The sequence below is a fragment of the Emydura macquarii genome, unplaced genomic scaffold (genome assembly GCF_026122565.2).
Source record: "Emydura macquarii macquarii isolate MOO-44397 ecotype Brisbane River unplaced genomic scaffold, CSIRO-AGI_Emac_v2 contig_719, whole genome shotgun sequence".
Lineage (NCBI taxonomy): Eukaryota > Metazoa > Chordata > Testudines > Chelidae > Emydura > Emydura macquarii.
In genome coordinates this window covers 5,259,813-5,274,783 of record NW_027130856.1, presented here as the reverse complement: position 1 = coordinate 5,274,783, position 14,971 = coordinate 5,259,813, and the positions used below count along the sequence as shown (strand labels likewise).

General features: G+C 38.8%; 1 protein-coding gene across 1 annotated transcript in view; it reads right to left on the bottom strand.

Annotated features, from left to right (window-relative positions):
- The window catches only part of CCNY (cyclin Y), a 206,358-nt gene that overhangs the window by 27,270 nt on the left and 164,117 nt on the right, over positions 1–14,971 (bottom strand). Inside the window, exons 5-7 of the mRNA XM_067542651.1 lie at positions 13,229–13,264; positions 9,627–9,684; positions 9,401–9,520 (exon numbers count right to left, since the gene is read on the bottom strand). Coding sequence (XP_067398752.1) covers positions 9,401–9,520; positions 9,627–9,684; positions 13,229–13,264 — 214 coding nt within the window. The remainder of the gene's footprint in view (positions 1–9,400; positions 9,521–9,626; positions 9,685–13,228; positions 13,265–14,971) is intronic.

Genomic DNA, 14,971 nt, shown 5'->3' with positions numbered 1-14,971 from the left:
GGAGCTGTCTCAACTGGCTCTGGGCCCCTTTGGGTGACTTTCACCTTTGTACCCCTAATTCTAAGTAGATTTACTTGGGACAAGAAACCAAAACCTGGTTTCCATTGGTACAAGCCAGGAAATGGATCTGGGATCAAGAAAAAAAGATGCTGGGTATTTACTCATGCAACTCCAATTAGTATTGACATCAATTGGGCAACTAAATCTCTGCACATTTAGCTCTGGGGTAAACACAGATCTGCTAACGTATTTCAGTTCAATTTTTGTATCAAATAGACCCAAGATTTCTTGTGCTTTTATAATATGATTGCTAAGTTCAGTATGTTCTGGTTACTATTACTCTTTCTTTCTTAACTTACAAAAATAATATACCTTCTCTGTATTTTCATGCGTTTAAGATCTGTTGCTATGAAGTTGACTAATAATCTGAATTTAAGAAATTCAATTTAGGGAAGTGTGTTATAAAATGTACTAATTTCTCAGAATACTGGAGGAAATAAATCTGTATCTTAAGAATCAGAAGTAATCGGTCATCTTTAGTGAAGACTCATTGCCAAGTGACTATTTCAGTAGATTTTTCTGTTTACAGAACCATAACTAATACTATATTATTACCACTAATGGCATCCAGAACCCATGAATTAAATGCCATGAATTACCTTCACCCACTTAAAACAATTTGATCCATCTTTAGGAACAGTATTATTGCCTTAACAGATTGCAGAAATTCTGGTAATAGCACTTTATTTATGCAGATGCAAGTCCACAATGCTTCCCTAGGTAAACATTCATGGAGCTAGATTCTAAAAACTAAAAGCACTTGCCTACCCCAATTCACTCCCCTTTTCTTCTTAGTATTCCAGAACCTCCAAAACCCATGTTTACCCCATTACAATTATTACTAGTGTGACTACATCTGACTCCAGCAAGCATGATTATAGAGTTTACAGTTTGGCTCTCGGGTTGATTGCAACATGACCATAGAATGGTGAACTCAGTTCTTATTTAAACAAACACCACTGGGTAAAAAAATGTTGGTCAAATAAAACACAACTTTGCTTCTATCATCCCAGACTGCAAAACAGGTAAGCCCCGCTCTTTTTTTTTTTTTTTTTTTTAAAACACTAACTGCACTTCAATCTTTAAAAAAACCCTTATTTACATATTTTGGTTACTTGAATGCTCTGCTCTGTTCTGCTGTGGAAAATCTTAAGTGATGCTCATTTTAAAAATTTCTTATTTTGAAATATACAGTGCCCCCAAACTCCAGAAGCACTGGTCCTTATATTAAAACAAACAAAAAAACCTTTATTGATATATCTGATACCTCAGTTGGCTGTATCTGCATGTCTGTATTGTGCATTTGTCCATTAATAATGTCAGGCCCCAGCTACATACAACAGATTTTCCAGTAGCAAACGTGGTGTCTTTGTTGTAACCACAACTGAAATTCTTGGACATCTTGCGTAAGTAACCTTTGGGCATTTTTAATAATACAAACATAAAATAACAGAATTAAAGCTAAAATCTCAGTCAGAGCAGTAGAAAGCTTTTTCTTGGCCCTTTCACAGACATATGTCAAATAGCAGCCTAATTTTTTAACCATAAATTAAACTGCTTAGGTGACATTTCTTTGTTGAGAATACCGTTCTGGTATAATCTGAATAATATTTATTACATACTTCAAAACCCACCAACAGGATGCAAGACTTTCTGATGGAGGAGAAGACTGGAATTGAGATGGTATTGATTTGTTTGCTTTGAATGAGAGCTAAGTAAAATTTGGAATTTCCATCCCATGGAAAATTCCGATATTTCAAATTTTGTTTCCTTTCCAAACTGGGACAAAATGTTGAAATACCAACATTTTTATGCAGAGAAATATCCAAATAAAATTCTATTCAGAAATATCAAAGCATTTCATTTCAACATTTTCTGGTCCAAACCAAACATTTAGATATTTCCAAATCAAAATTTGTGATTTTGGCTTATTGAACTGACCTGAAATGCTTTGTTTTGAGTCAGTTCAACATTTAAATGCACTTCCCCCATTATCAGGAACTGCATCAAAAGAGTTACATTTCAAGGTCCTGATGTCCCATTCTCCCTCATAAATCAGACTCCCTTGGCCAGACTACATCTTCCAGGATGAAGTATTTCATTTTGATTTTTCCACAATGAAAATCAAAATTATTTTGGGAAAATTGAAATTTTCCTGAAGAAAATGTTGACTTTGAAGAAACTGCATTTTCTGTTGAAAAATCATTCCAATGGAAAATTCCCAACCAACTCTGCTTTTAATGGTTGTTTTCATCATCACACAAAATGGAGGCTAAGTGGGAAGCACTGAAAAGAAATAGCTTGAAATTGCTGTCACTATTTTGCAACCCTGGCAAGATTCAGACAAATTGTGATTCTGCCAACAGTGGTTTGTGTGGCAGGTTAGACGTCTCAGTGAAAGAGGTGTAAGAAAACAGGAATGATTTGGTATTCCTTTCCTGTCCTGCAAAATGCAAGAACTCTCTTGACCTCCACAGTTCTGCACTGAAACATTAATTTTGCAACAAAGCTTCACAAAAGGCCCAATCCTGCAAGGTGCTGACCACCTTCTGAAGTCAACAATAACTGAAGAAACCTGTAGGATCGAGCTATTGAAAGTCCTTTGGAACTGAATGCCTAAAGTTAGGCACCTAATAGGGTGACCAGATAGCAAATGTGAAAATCAGGACATGGGGTGGGAGAGAATAGGTGCCTATATAAGAAAAAGCCCTGAATATCAGAACTGTCCCTATAAAATTGGGACATCTGGTCATCCTACTCCTAAATGATCCAGTGGCCCAGTTTCCAGAGGTGCTGAGCACTACCTGCTGTAGTCAGTCAGTCAGTGGAACTCTGGGGGAAAAAATCAAGCCACTTTTATTCAGATGCCTAAATATGCATTTAGGTGCCAAACTTAGAAAATGTTAGTCTAAGAGCTTTAGAAATCCCAGTCCACTTAAACAAGATCCCACTGGAGCAATGATGTGGTCATGGTAGAGGTTAATTATGTTCAAAACAATTTATTGCAGATTTGGATACAGTGAACTAGCTATGGTGAAAACTTTAGCAGAAGTTCTGTTTTAGACTAGATCATGATATCTTTACTGAAAGAGAGGTGTGGGAACAGTTAGAGGGTAGATTCAGAATGCCCATTACGTCGCCCAACCTAATTCAGGTAAACTGCTCAGAACGGGTCAGAGGTGGGAGACAAATTTGCTTACTTTGCTTCCAATTTACTATCCAGTCAAAATGACTAATTACATGGGGAACAATTTATACCACAGGGCCTATCACCGAGTAAACTAAATGCCTGATTAACTATCGCAGCTTAAAAAGATAACACAGAAGCACATGTGCAGCCTTAAGAATGAGGTATTTCTAATACAAAAGTCACTTGTCAGCAATTTTTGAACGTTTTAGGAGAGAGAGAGAAAGAACGTGGGCAGCCAACCTATGTCTGACTGAGCAGATGGGAATCACCTGGCATTATCGGAATTCTCAGACAAAATACTAGCAGTAGGAGCAAGGCATCTGCCAAACATACCTTCATTTCTTATCAGCCAACAATCAACTCCAGCAGAGAAGGAAAAATGAAGGACCTTTTTAGCATCATAAATGTAGAAACTGAGCCTCTTCTCAGGATGTTTTTTCAGTGCTGAATTTTACCAGCAAAACTTCATTGACTTCAGTGGAGTCACTGGATTTACACTGTTGCATGTGACAAGGGAGTCCAGCCTTTGGTGTTTAAGGTTCCAGTCCTGCAGCTGTTACTGTACAGATGGATGGTGTGCCTCTATGGACCCCCGTCTGCTCCATTACTGTGCTCACGGGGAGCTCCAATCTGTTCATACATTAGCAGTTGTGAGACTGGGGCCTAAATGTTGTTATCACCACACACTATGTGAAGGCACAGCTTCCATCCCAACACACATCAACAAAGTAAAAAGGAATAAATACATCTGTCTCTTCATAAGTACAAATGTTTGGGGCATCCCAATGCCTGAAACTGAAATGGAATTTGCATGGAAATGTTATTGTATGTGCTGGTACTAAGATAAGCATCTTCCAGTGCCTAGCAAAAGTTAAGAGCTCAGATCCAACCACTGAGCCGCCATATGTTTCTGTTCTGAGAGATTAGCCAGCTCCCTACTGACTCTCTCCAAAACTAACTGTATGCTTTGCACTTGCTCGGCTGGGCACCTAAAATGTTCCAGACAGACCCAGTGCCATCCATTTTGTAGAAGAGGATATCCTGGCATGATACTGCTGGCAGAGGTACAAGCTTATCCAACTTTTAAAAGAGACCAAATGTGAAAAGCAGTGAAGTATTTAGCTGCAAAAACCTCTGAAAAAAGAGGCCAAATACAAAAATTAATAATAAATAATAATAAACACCAGATATTCAACATCAAATCTTCGGCAAATCAGGAGAAACTCAAATGTTCATAATCTCCAATTCTGCCTCAAAATTTCATCCAGTTCCTCTTGGAAAGAAAGATGCAGATAAAAGACACTCAGACTATTATATGATAGTTATTTTCCACTCTCCTTGTAATATTGGGCCTCCCTGTCCCTTTCTTACACAGCCAGGATTCCCACTGACTTACATGGAAGTTCTGGGTGCACAAAGAATGGAAGATCAAGTCCATTATCTCAGAAGTCTGAAAATAAAAACATATTCCCTAAATGAATTTGTCCCTTTTCCTTTGGAAAAGCAGATTCCCTCTGCTCCCTTAAATTTTGCTTCTTTGCAATATTTCCACTGCAGCAGAAGTCAACATGATTCCATTTTGTTCTCTTCTGTAATTATGCACCAATGCTACAAAGAAAAGCATTTGCAGTCATTACTGCAGAATTAGATCAGCTGGTTTGTTTGTTTGTTTTTTTCTTAAATCACACCAGGTGTGACACTGTATGAAAGATAGAGAACTGTGTCCAACAGGAGTTTTTTGGCTTTGTCTCATTGCTCAAAAAAGAAATGGTAGGTAGTGATTTTAAATTTCCTAGACAGTGAATTTAGGATTGATATATAATCTGGAGCAGATTTTGTCAGATGATAACCTTATTCTGCGCCACAGGAACCTTTGGACACAATAGGTTACTAACATTAAACAAAAGATAAATAGCATTGTTGCAATTTACTTTTTTTTTTGTTTTTTTTTTTTTAAAGATGACAAGATTTGATTAAATAAGCATCCAGGACAGTTTTTATAAGATTATCAGTAGGAAGAGGAATGGTGGCTAGCACGTGGAAGGGTTTTAATATCTTGAGTTTGTCAGATATTCAATAGGGTTGTGGCAGCTGTGGAATTCATGTCACTAGAATAGATTAAGGAGCACAGTGGAGGGGAATATTTCACTAACTGAGTGCCCATTCCTTTCCTTCACATGACTGTCCTCTTACCCTAGCTACTGCCTGAATGATTCACAATGGGCTACTACACTATGGGTAATGGGGCTTCCAGTTCAGTAAAGGACACCTTTCTATTCTCAAGAAAATCCACACTCCCATCTGGTGAAAATGGTTTGCAGACACCCAGCAAAAGCAATAACCAAGAAAGGAAATAGCTTTCTCCTCCATACATCCATTTAGCAAGTCAAATATAAATGTTTTTAGATGAAACAGGTATTCACTAGCAGTTAAAAGTCAGAATGTTCAATGTAAATGCAGCCAATACCTGCAAAGGGAGTGCAAGCTTTTTTTTCTCCACACACATGTACATACAGACACACACTCACACTCTACATACCCTATAATTATAATGAAACTGTCTTGCAGTAACACAGTAAACCACTAAGCATTATACTCTCTTCATGAGGAAATAGTGCAGGTGGGGTGAACTTTCTCTTTACAGTACCGGAATGCTCCCTTTATTCTGCTGTTGAAAACCTGACTGTCAAGGATAAGGAGAACTTGGGAACATTTGGTTGGGTTCATTAAATCCATATATCTTGTATGGCAAACATAGACTCTCTTATGTAATTACAATATTCCCACCGCTCTGGCATACTGTGGAGATGAACATGGTACAGATGCTGAATATGAGTGATCTAGGCACCAACAAATATCTTTTGTATCTATATTTATCTAAATTTTACCGAAATAATGTTGTCTATCTTAGGTACTCATCTGGCCTATATTACCATATTATCTGAGCAGCTCACAATCATTTATGTATTTATCCTCACTACATCCTGTGAAGCAAGGAAGTGCTACCATCCCCATTTTACAGACAGGGAACTGAGGCACAGAGAGGCTAAGTGATTTGCCAAGGTCACACAGGAAGTCTGTGGCAGAGAACAGAACAGCTGCCCAAAGGATCATCCTTCCTCCCTATTTCTAATGATCAGACTTCTTTTATGTTTGTAGGGCAAAGTGACAATGTATAAATAGTGAAGACATCTATGTAGTATATTGTTTTCCTTGAGCTATGGATAATATTAATACAGAGCACTTATATTGTGCTAGCCAATTAAGCAGTGACGTTACTAGATCCTGCCACTACCATCCAACCAGCAACATGAGAGCAATGTCAGAGATATGCTTGGTGGAAAATGAGTATTCGCTCAGGTTTCAGCAAGGATGGAAGTACCTCCTAGAGAGGAAAGAGAACATGCACCCATTATTCCTTCCATAAAGCCAAGTCACAGCTTGAGCATAAGCCAACTATTCACCAAGACAGACAATGTTATTTAAATGAGTTTTAATCAGCAATAAAATTCATTCTTTCAACTAATGTTGTTTTTCTATGGTGCTATTTCGAAAATAAATAAATAATGTGAGGTAGCATTTTAATTGTTTCAGCCTCAGATTTTAATTTCCTCACCTATCATTACAAGAAATCTCTTGGCAGCCTTGGATGGCTTTGTGGAAATTAAATCTTTTTGTTTAATTATAAATGAGTTTTGCTGTAATATTATAGGCTTTAATTGAAATATTTTAATTAACCACTTGGAGCATCGCAATGGAGGTCCCCCCCAGAAAGTAGCTTTTCTGACACAGGCTGGAGTTTCATTTCACTCAATTCCTTCATCAGGTGTACAGACTGCAATCTAACCCACCATTGCTATTGTTCTTGATTCTCAGACAGCGTTGCCTGGGTATGTCTGCATACCAAGGGTGAAGCAGACAGCAGTGCATTCACCTCAAGACACCCTACATGTTTAGATGTTTGTTTTTAATAATAATCTATTAAAGAGGGACTGGAAGAAAACCAACAATAATTCGCGTCTCTTATTTAAGATGCATTGTGATCCACTTCCCCACAGACATACTGCCTGAGTGCGGGCAAGCCTCCAAGAAGGAATGAGTGGCAGACAACAGATCAGATTGCAGTCTGATGTGGGAACTTACTACAGTGAAACACAGGCTTATGTAGGGGAGGCTGCTCTTTACCCACAGTCAACATCTGAAAACTCAAAAGCACTTGGCAGATTTCGGCTAACGTTTGTAATGTAACAGCAAAGCCAATTTAGGAAGTTTTGTTTTTCGTTTTATTTTAAAAAGCTATCAGAGAGATTTGTTTCTAGGGCCCCCACTGCTGCAAGGGTGACAGATGAGGAAATGGAAGTCAGGGGTGAAGGAAGAATATTTAACCAATGAATAAATGTGTTGTTAAAAATACCATTGCATCATACTTACAAAAGACATTTTATCCAAAGGTTTGAAAGCACGTTACTGTCCCCTTATTTACAGACAGTGAAACTAGATCATAGGCAGATTAATGCTCTGACATGGAAAAGTGCTGAGCGTGTGCAGTTCCCACTGAGTTCACTGGAAAGTGAGGGTGCTTTGCACCTCTGAACATCAGGCCATGAGTGTCTTGCCCAAGGTCTTACAACCAGTAAGCAGCATAGCCAGGAACAGAGAGTTCAGGTCTCAGGTTCCAACCACTAGGGACACTTGTTAATTAAGACAATAATTCAAATGGTATGTTTAACTGCTGATCAAAATCAAATCAGTTAGCCGTGGGTTTTTATTTTTAATGGTTTCTCTACAACAGGAGTGGAGGGCTCTATGTTTTCCTCAAATGTGACCACATTAACAAGATTGCTATGGAAGAACTTCACATGGAGCAGTCACTAATTTTTGCTATGCATAATAAAACCCTCTCTTTTCAACTAGAACGAGGGATCTCTTTCACAATGGCTCACAGAACATAAATTTGGATAACAGGTGTTCATGTAAGAGCATTCCACTGTATTTGACAATAAACTCTTTAAATTAAGGACTACTTCTATATGAGAGAGACAAAGCAATAAACTCATTGTATAAAACTATGGATAGCAGCTGGGCCAAGCAGTTGACTAGCAGCACACTCCAATAGTCACGTGCATCCAGAACAGCAAGGGCTGTAGGGTGAACCTTGCACTAATCTCCCCATATTCCCTGTCTCCTACTGACCAGCACAAGTGGTGCTGACAGACTCTGGAGAGAGCGAGCCCACCAGAGAGGGAGGGTTTGCAGAGGTTTGCAAAGCTAGAGGGATTGTCAAAGAGGAAGAATGGGGTCCAACGTTAAGGCTCTGCCTCTCCAGTTTCACCTCCTGCCCCCTAAAAATAAACCTGGTAAAACTGTCTTACAAACTCACTCTAAAGAGGTGAAAATATCCAGCATGTTTGCTTTTTTAAACTCTAAGCCAAGAATGTAGCAAAACCTGTGCCTGAAACCTGAAGAGCCTCACCAGAGTCAGAGGATATAAATTTCAGGCCAGATTCTCAGCTGGTGGAAATCAGCCTAGCTCCATTAGCCCATGAAGTCAATGGAGCTATGCCTATTTAAGCCAGCTGCAGATCTGGCCCTTCATCTTTAGCACGCTATTTTTAGGTAGACAAACTTCATCCTGAGTTATTCAATTGTTCACTGATCTGACATGCCCCAAAAAGACACGTACGCAGCAAGTAAAAACAGCAGTCATCAATATGCTCCAGTCACTCATGCAGCCCTTTGTGCATCCATAACTCTTATAAATACCATTAAGCTACTGACAGTTGTCAAATAATTTTTGCTGGAAGCCATGATGATACACAGGAAACCTGACCAAAGTGGAATGGTTTCAGTACCTAAAATTTCCACCTGGACAAGACACTTACCTCACCTGAGGTTTATATTAGTCAGCCTGGTGGCCTGTAATGTTATCACACTGTGTGAGCAAGATGTAAACCTGAGCATGTTACACATGCTATACAGCCTCCTGTAATTCTTCAATATTTTATTCTCCAAGACAAAAAATGCACTATTTTTTTCTTCAATAACTCCCTTAGTCTCTACAATATCCAGCTCTGCACAGCTACACAGAACCAAGCTCAGGGAACAAGAGTGGATCTGTTGAATGATTGATGTCATTTCACAGACACTCACCAGCGTGACAATGGCACATTCAGCAGTTAGTTGAGCAGCACTGAACAACGTCCGAACAAAGCGGTAAATCTGTTTCTGCTCTGGGTCGTGTTTGTCATAATCTGGTGGCACTTCGGTTTTCTGGGGAAGAAATATTTTCAAATAGATGACTCAATCGAAAACACAGGTATGGGGAAAAGTAGCGGACTCAATCTCAGGAAGGACAAGAAGAGGTAGATGAGTTTACCGAAAGGGGGTGAAGGTTTTCATCAAAAATATCTAAGAGCATCCTTCCATCTGTGTCCCTGAAAAAGAAAGAGAAACATCGCAATTTCATTGCCGGCATAAGACTGTGCCTGCCATTCACAAATTAAAGCAAGTCATCATTAAGTGTATTTGTGCTGGCCATCTTGGCTGTAAATCCCAACAACTCAAGAGCAGCAAGACATCAGATGCAACTCCACAGACATTAACAATAATCTTTGATATATTTAGTTAAGAATTTTGTTTGTGTAATTTTGGGATAAATATTAATGATCAGGAAATTAGGCGCACCAACAGCAGCACTCAGCACTTTGCAGGCAGATGTTGTGCAAGCTGCTCCACGTGGCTTTCTAATTACAGTTTAATCTTTATTTGATGCATCCTTGCTATTCTGGTCACAGGCTTCTCCTGAATAGAGACTGTTGGATGTACTTTCTATCTGTACGGAACTATGTGAATCCAGGGAGGTTATAGCTTGGACGTTCAGTGGGCATCTGAGATCACAAAATATATTTAACTAGTGCCCAACATAGCACCTGAAGGTAAAGGGTTTGGTGCTTTTGAAACTTACTAATGCATGAAATAAACATTTTCTTAAAATGAGATGAATATCTCAGCCTACTGTAAGTAAAGCCAGCATGCAGCACAAGTTCCTCATCAGCTAAGAAAACATAAATTTTGGGCCACATTCTAATATTGTGTGAGAGTAAGGGTATCACCCTATTTCACAAGTAGTCCCACTGGAATCAGTGGTGCATATGGCTATTATAATTCTGGCCCTTTACAAAGATAAGGATTCCTCCCACCCCCCCGTTCCTCCATGCTTTAGCTGCAGCCCGCCAAGAATGCAGTTGCTTGGCCTCCAATACTTGTTAAACAGAAGAATGAGATAGGATAAGTAGGGCCCTACCAAATTCATAGTCCATTTCAATCAATTTCACAGTCATAGGAGTTAAAAAATCGTAAATTTCAGAGTTTCAGATATTTAAATTTCATGGTGTTGTAAGTGTGGGGGTCCCGACCCAAAAGAGTTGTGGGGGGAACTCACAAGGCTATTGTGGGCGGTTGCGGTATTGCCACACTTATTTCTGTGCTGCTGCCTTCACAGCTCGGTGGCCAGAGGGCAGCTGCTAGCCTGGAGCCCAGCTCTGAAGGCAGTGCCACCACCACCAGCAGCGCAGAAGTGAGGGTGGCAATATGCCACACTTAATTCCGTACCATCTCCTCCTCCCCGACTCCAGGTCCAGCCCTCAGGAGTTAAAGAGGCCTTGAGGGAGGTAAGGAGGGAGGGTGTGTGTGTGTGTGTGTGTGGTGTGTGTGGACCATAGGGCCCTGGGTGGTCACCCATTCATCCACCCATAAGGCCAGCTCTATCCCCCCGTAACATTCCCCCGCCCCCCATGCCCTATACCGTACCGCCCTCACTTCTGCACTACTGTTGGTGGTGGCACTGTCTTCAGAGCTGGGCTCCCAGGCAGCAGCCACAGCTCTCCAGTCACCCAGCTCTGTGAAATCTGGTCTCCCCTACAATAGCCAGATTTCATGGGGGAGACCAAATTTCACAATCTGTGACGTGTTTTTCACAGCTATGAATTTTGTAGGGCCCTAATGATAAGCATTCATTTTCTTCATTGAAAAGAACATTTAGAACTTTTATCTTTTGGGAGTGAAGTATTTAACATCTAATTTGAAGTGTTTTGTTATTTTTTAATTTTTTTCTGAGCACCCAAAAGTATGTTAGGCACTTCACAAACAGGACAGACATGGTCCCTGCTTGATAGAGCTTAAAATCTAAATATAAGGAAAGATGCAACAAGTGAGATCAACGAACTATGAAGAAAAGGAACTGGCAGAACAAGGGATGACAATTACAACAATACAGTCACACACTCAAGTCAGGTTAACTATGGAAAAATGTAGTAAAGATTGGTCTGATCTGTCAATAGCTTCTCTTGAAAATGTTACTGAGAGACTTGATTAGAGTTTGGGATGTTAGTAAGTTATCTAGTTGTGAGTAAATCTGGTGTGCTGGAGAGAAAAAGAATGAATGAAATATTTCTTAAATAGTTATTCCCTTGCAAATGAGGGGTCTAATTCAATTCCCATTGTAGTCAGACTCGTATTGACTTTTATGGGCGGCAGACTGCTTGCAAACCAAGGACCATGACAAATATTGATATTTTTGGCCATGGTACTGGGCAACTGAACTTTTAAAAAATTATTACTGTTACTGTAGCATGAACAACAGAGTGCTGTCCTCAAATTGTCCCTTTCATCTTGAGTCAGAGACAATTGTCCCTTTAATCTTGAGTCAGAGACAGTCATTTCACATCTATACTTTAAGAAAACGTAATAGAGATTTCAACAGCTTGACTTCTAGAACCGTTTCTGCAGAGTACAGCAGAGGGCGCATTTAGAACACGTTGTGTTCAATGTACAGCTACCGAAGATGTGCAGTAATAAAGAAAGTCTGTGGAGTCCTTTGATGGACTTCAATGGGTTTCGGATCAGGCCTTTACAGCACTTTATAAAGCTAATTTAACTGTCTCCCTGGAGAGGCTATACAGGGCAGCTGCTAGTGCAGACCCTCACACCCACTCTCTTCAATGCTTGAGGATCTCGATGCAAAATTGGGAGCAAAACTAAGTGAGGCCCCGTGCCACCCAGACACTTAGGCACATGCTTATCTTTCAGTATGTGAATAGGCCCATTGAAGTCAACAAGATTATTCACGTGATTAAATGTAAGCATGTTTAAGTGTTTTGCTGGAGTGGAGCCTAAATAATTTCCTCCCCTGATGAAAAGACCTGTATAAAAACAAACATCAAAATGGAAGCTGAAAACCCCTTTTAAAAATGTCAGGAAATATTATTTAAAAGGTGCTTTTTACAGAAAATAGAATTGTTAAAAATAGTTAATTTACAAAAATAAACTCTTTAATATCATGAAGTGAATAGTTAATTTCTAGATCTTTCTTTCACCCTCTCCCTAATCTTCACCTTTTAATACCACACTTGAGCTAAAACCAAACAAACATTATCCGGTATTGGGACACTTTAGTGAATAATTTTGCTTCTGAGGCTACTAACTTATTTATAATGCCATTCCCATTGAACAATATGACTTTTTATTTCATGCCAAAATTCATAACTACCCATCCACACAATCAATGGTTCCTACAACAAACTTTACAAAAGGGTAAACCAGAAGACACAGAAGGACACAGTTTAGGATTTATGTTTCGTAATTTGTACTCACATTTTTAATTAGTAAGTGAGCATGGTGTGGGTAACAAATTGTTATATAGAAAACTGTCTGAGTTTTCGAATACTACAATAATTTGAACCACGTTTAAAGTCATTATTATTATTATAATATTATTTTTAAAAACTGTCAATTTATTCCCACAAGTAATATAACATAGAAAGAAATCTCTCTATATATACGGGGGGGGGGGAGGGAGGGAGGGAGGGAGATATGACAAGGACATGACACTGGGCTACAAACTATGAAAAAAACATTTAAAAGAAACACTGAACTTTTTTAAAATAGGTATCTTTAACAGGAAACTCATTATTTACATACCTGTTTTTGATGTGGTAATATATTGCAAGAGCTACACTGTAAAGCAAAATATAGAGTTAATGCCTTGGAACTGGATTTAAGATCATAAACATATATTTTACAAACAAAAACACACAAATTAAAAACAGCACAAAGCCCAGATAACCAGTATGATCATTAACATATTTTGCTCTCCAGAATTCACTTATATTAAAAACCACTGTGAAAACAGACTTAGGAGTATTTAGCTCGGCAAACAGTGTCCACTTTTCACTGTGGATAAATTGCCACATGGAACATTCATACTCCATATTTCGAGTCACACACATTTCTGTAAAATTTTGTCTCCCTTCTCCCCCCTCATCTCATGTACTTCACACCGTACCTTCTATTTAAAGGCCTACTCCCACTTAAGTCAATGACAAAACTTCCAATGACTTCAAAAATGCAAAATAAAGCCTTAGAAGGATAGGATGTTCTCTGGTGTGTAAAAAGAGGTGGGTCATTAATACAAGTATTTTGTAAGACCCCTTGGCTGAACTCCTCTATGTACCTTCAGCCTATTATCTACTGTATTTTTAAATCAGTGATTTTGCTAATGTTGCTAGGCTAATGTGAATTATTTCTCCGGTAGTGGCTTGTGTGGTTTTTACTTTTAAATCCATTATCTTTTGGCTGTCTCCCCATTTAGTTACTGAAATACCAAACTCCTAAAAAATGTTTATATAGCATCAATTAACAAGTTACTTATTTTATTTTAGCGGAGAAAACTATGCTAACATATTATATTATGCCTTTTTCTTGTTCTCTGTCAAGCATTCAGGCATATATATTTGCTCTTTACTTGAAAGTCAAACTCAGAAATTAAACATGAAAGTTCAAAATATTAGTTGTGTGCAAATATGATAAACTGATCTAATTCACACCTGACAATGAGAAAAATATGGTTTCCTGGGATTATTTTCAGCTCCTGACTGAACAACCACACAGTGACGGGAGTTAAACACTAAAAGACAAAGCAGAACCACCAACCTAACCACTTGTTCCAACATCCTGAGGAGCAGCCAAAACTAACAGAGAAATAAAGAGGGAGGAGGGAGTTCATTGTTCCCATTCATTGACAATTTGTTCTATCAATGATGCATTGTTATATGCTAGTCTAGTGTTTCCTTTTAATGAATCTGGCATAAAAGGCTGCATTTAAAAAAGTTCATTGTTCCCATTCATTGACAATTTGTTCTATCAATGATGCATTGTTGTCCGACGTATTTTGCTTTGACAATATAGGACAGGTGAAGGGATTTAATTACTTGGCCAGGAGGAAAGATAACTAATATTTGATTTGATTAAAAAAAATTCAGGAAACTGAGTTAAAACTAAAAATGCAGCCCAAATTCTGTCTTCAGGAAGATAGGTTTAACTCCAGTTGACTTCAGTGGAGTGGCACATGGACTTTTGAAAGCACGGCTCTACCTGCTGCCCTTAAATGGTGGCTTCGTACGAAAATATCACCCCACAGATTAGAAAAAACCCATTGTTTGGAAATCTATGAAGTAGTCTGAGGGCTGAGTCTGCATCTCCTAACTTTAGTGGATTAAATCAGATCCCTAAATATTTTAATTTAGGGGTTTGATGTGTTTTTAAATGATATATTGGGTCAGATCTGGGATAGGAGATCCACCCATCCAATCATGGAGTTTGCTGGGGCCAACCCAGTCTCTGATAAAAGTTGCAGCCTTGATGCTGCTTTTTCTTACTTACACT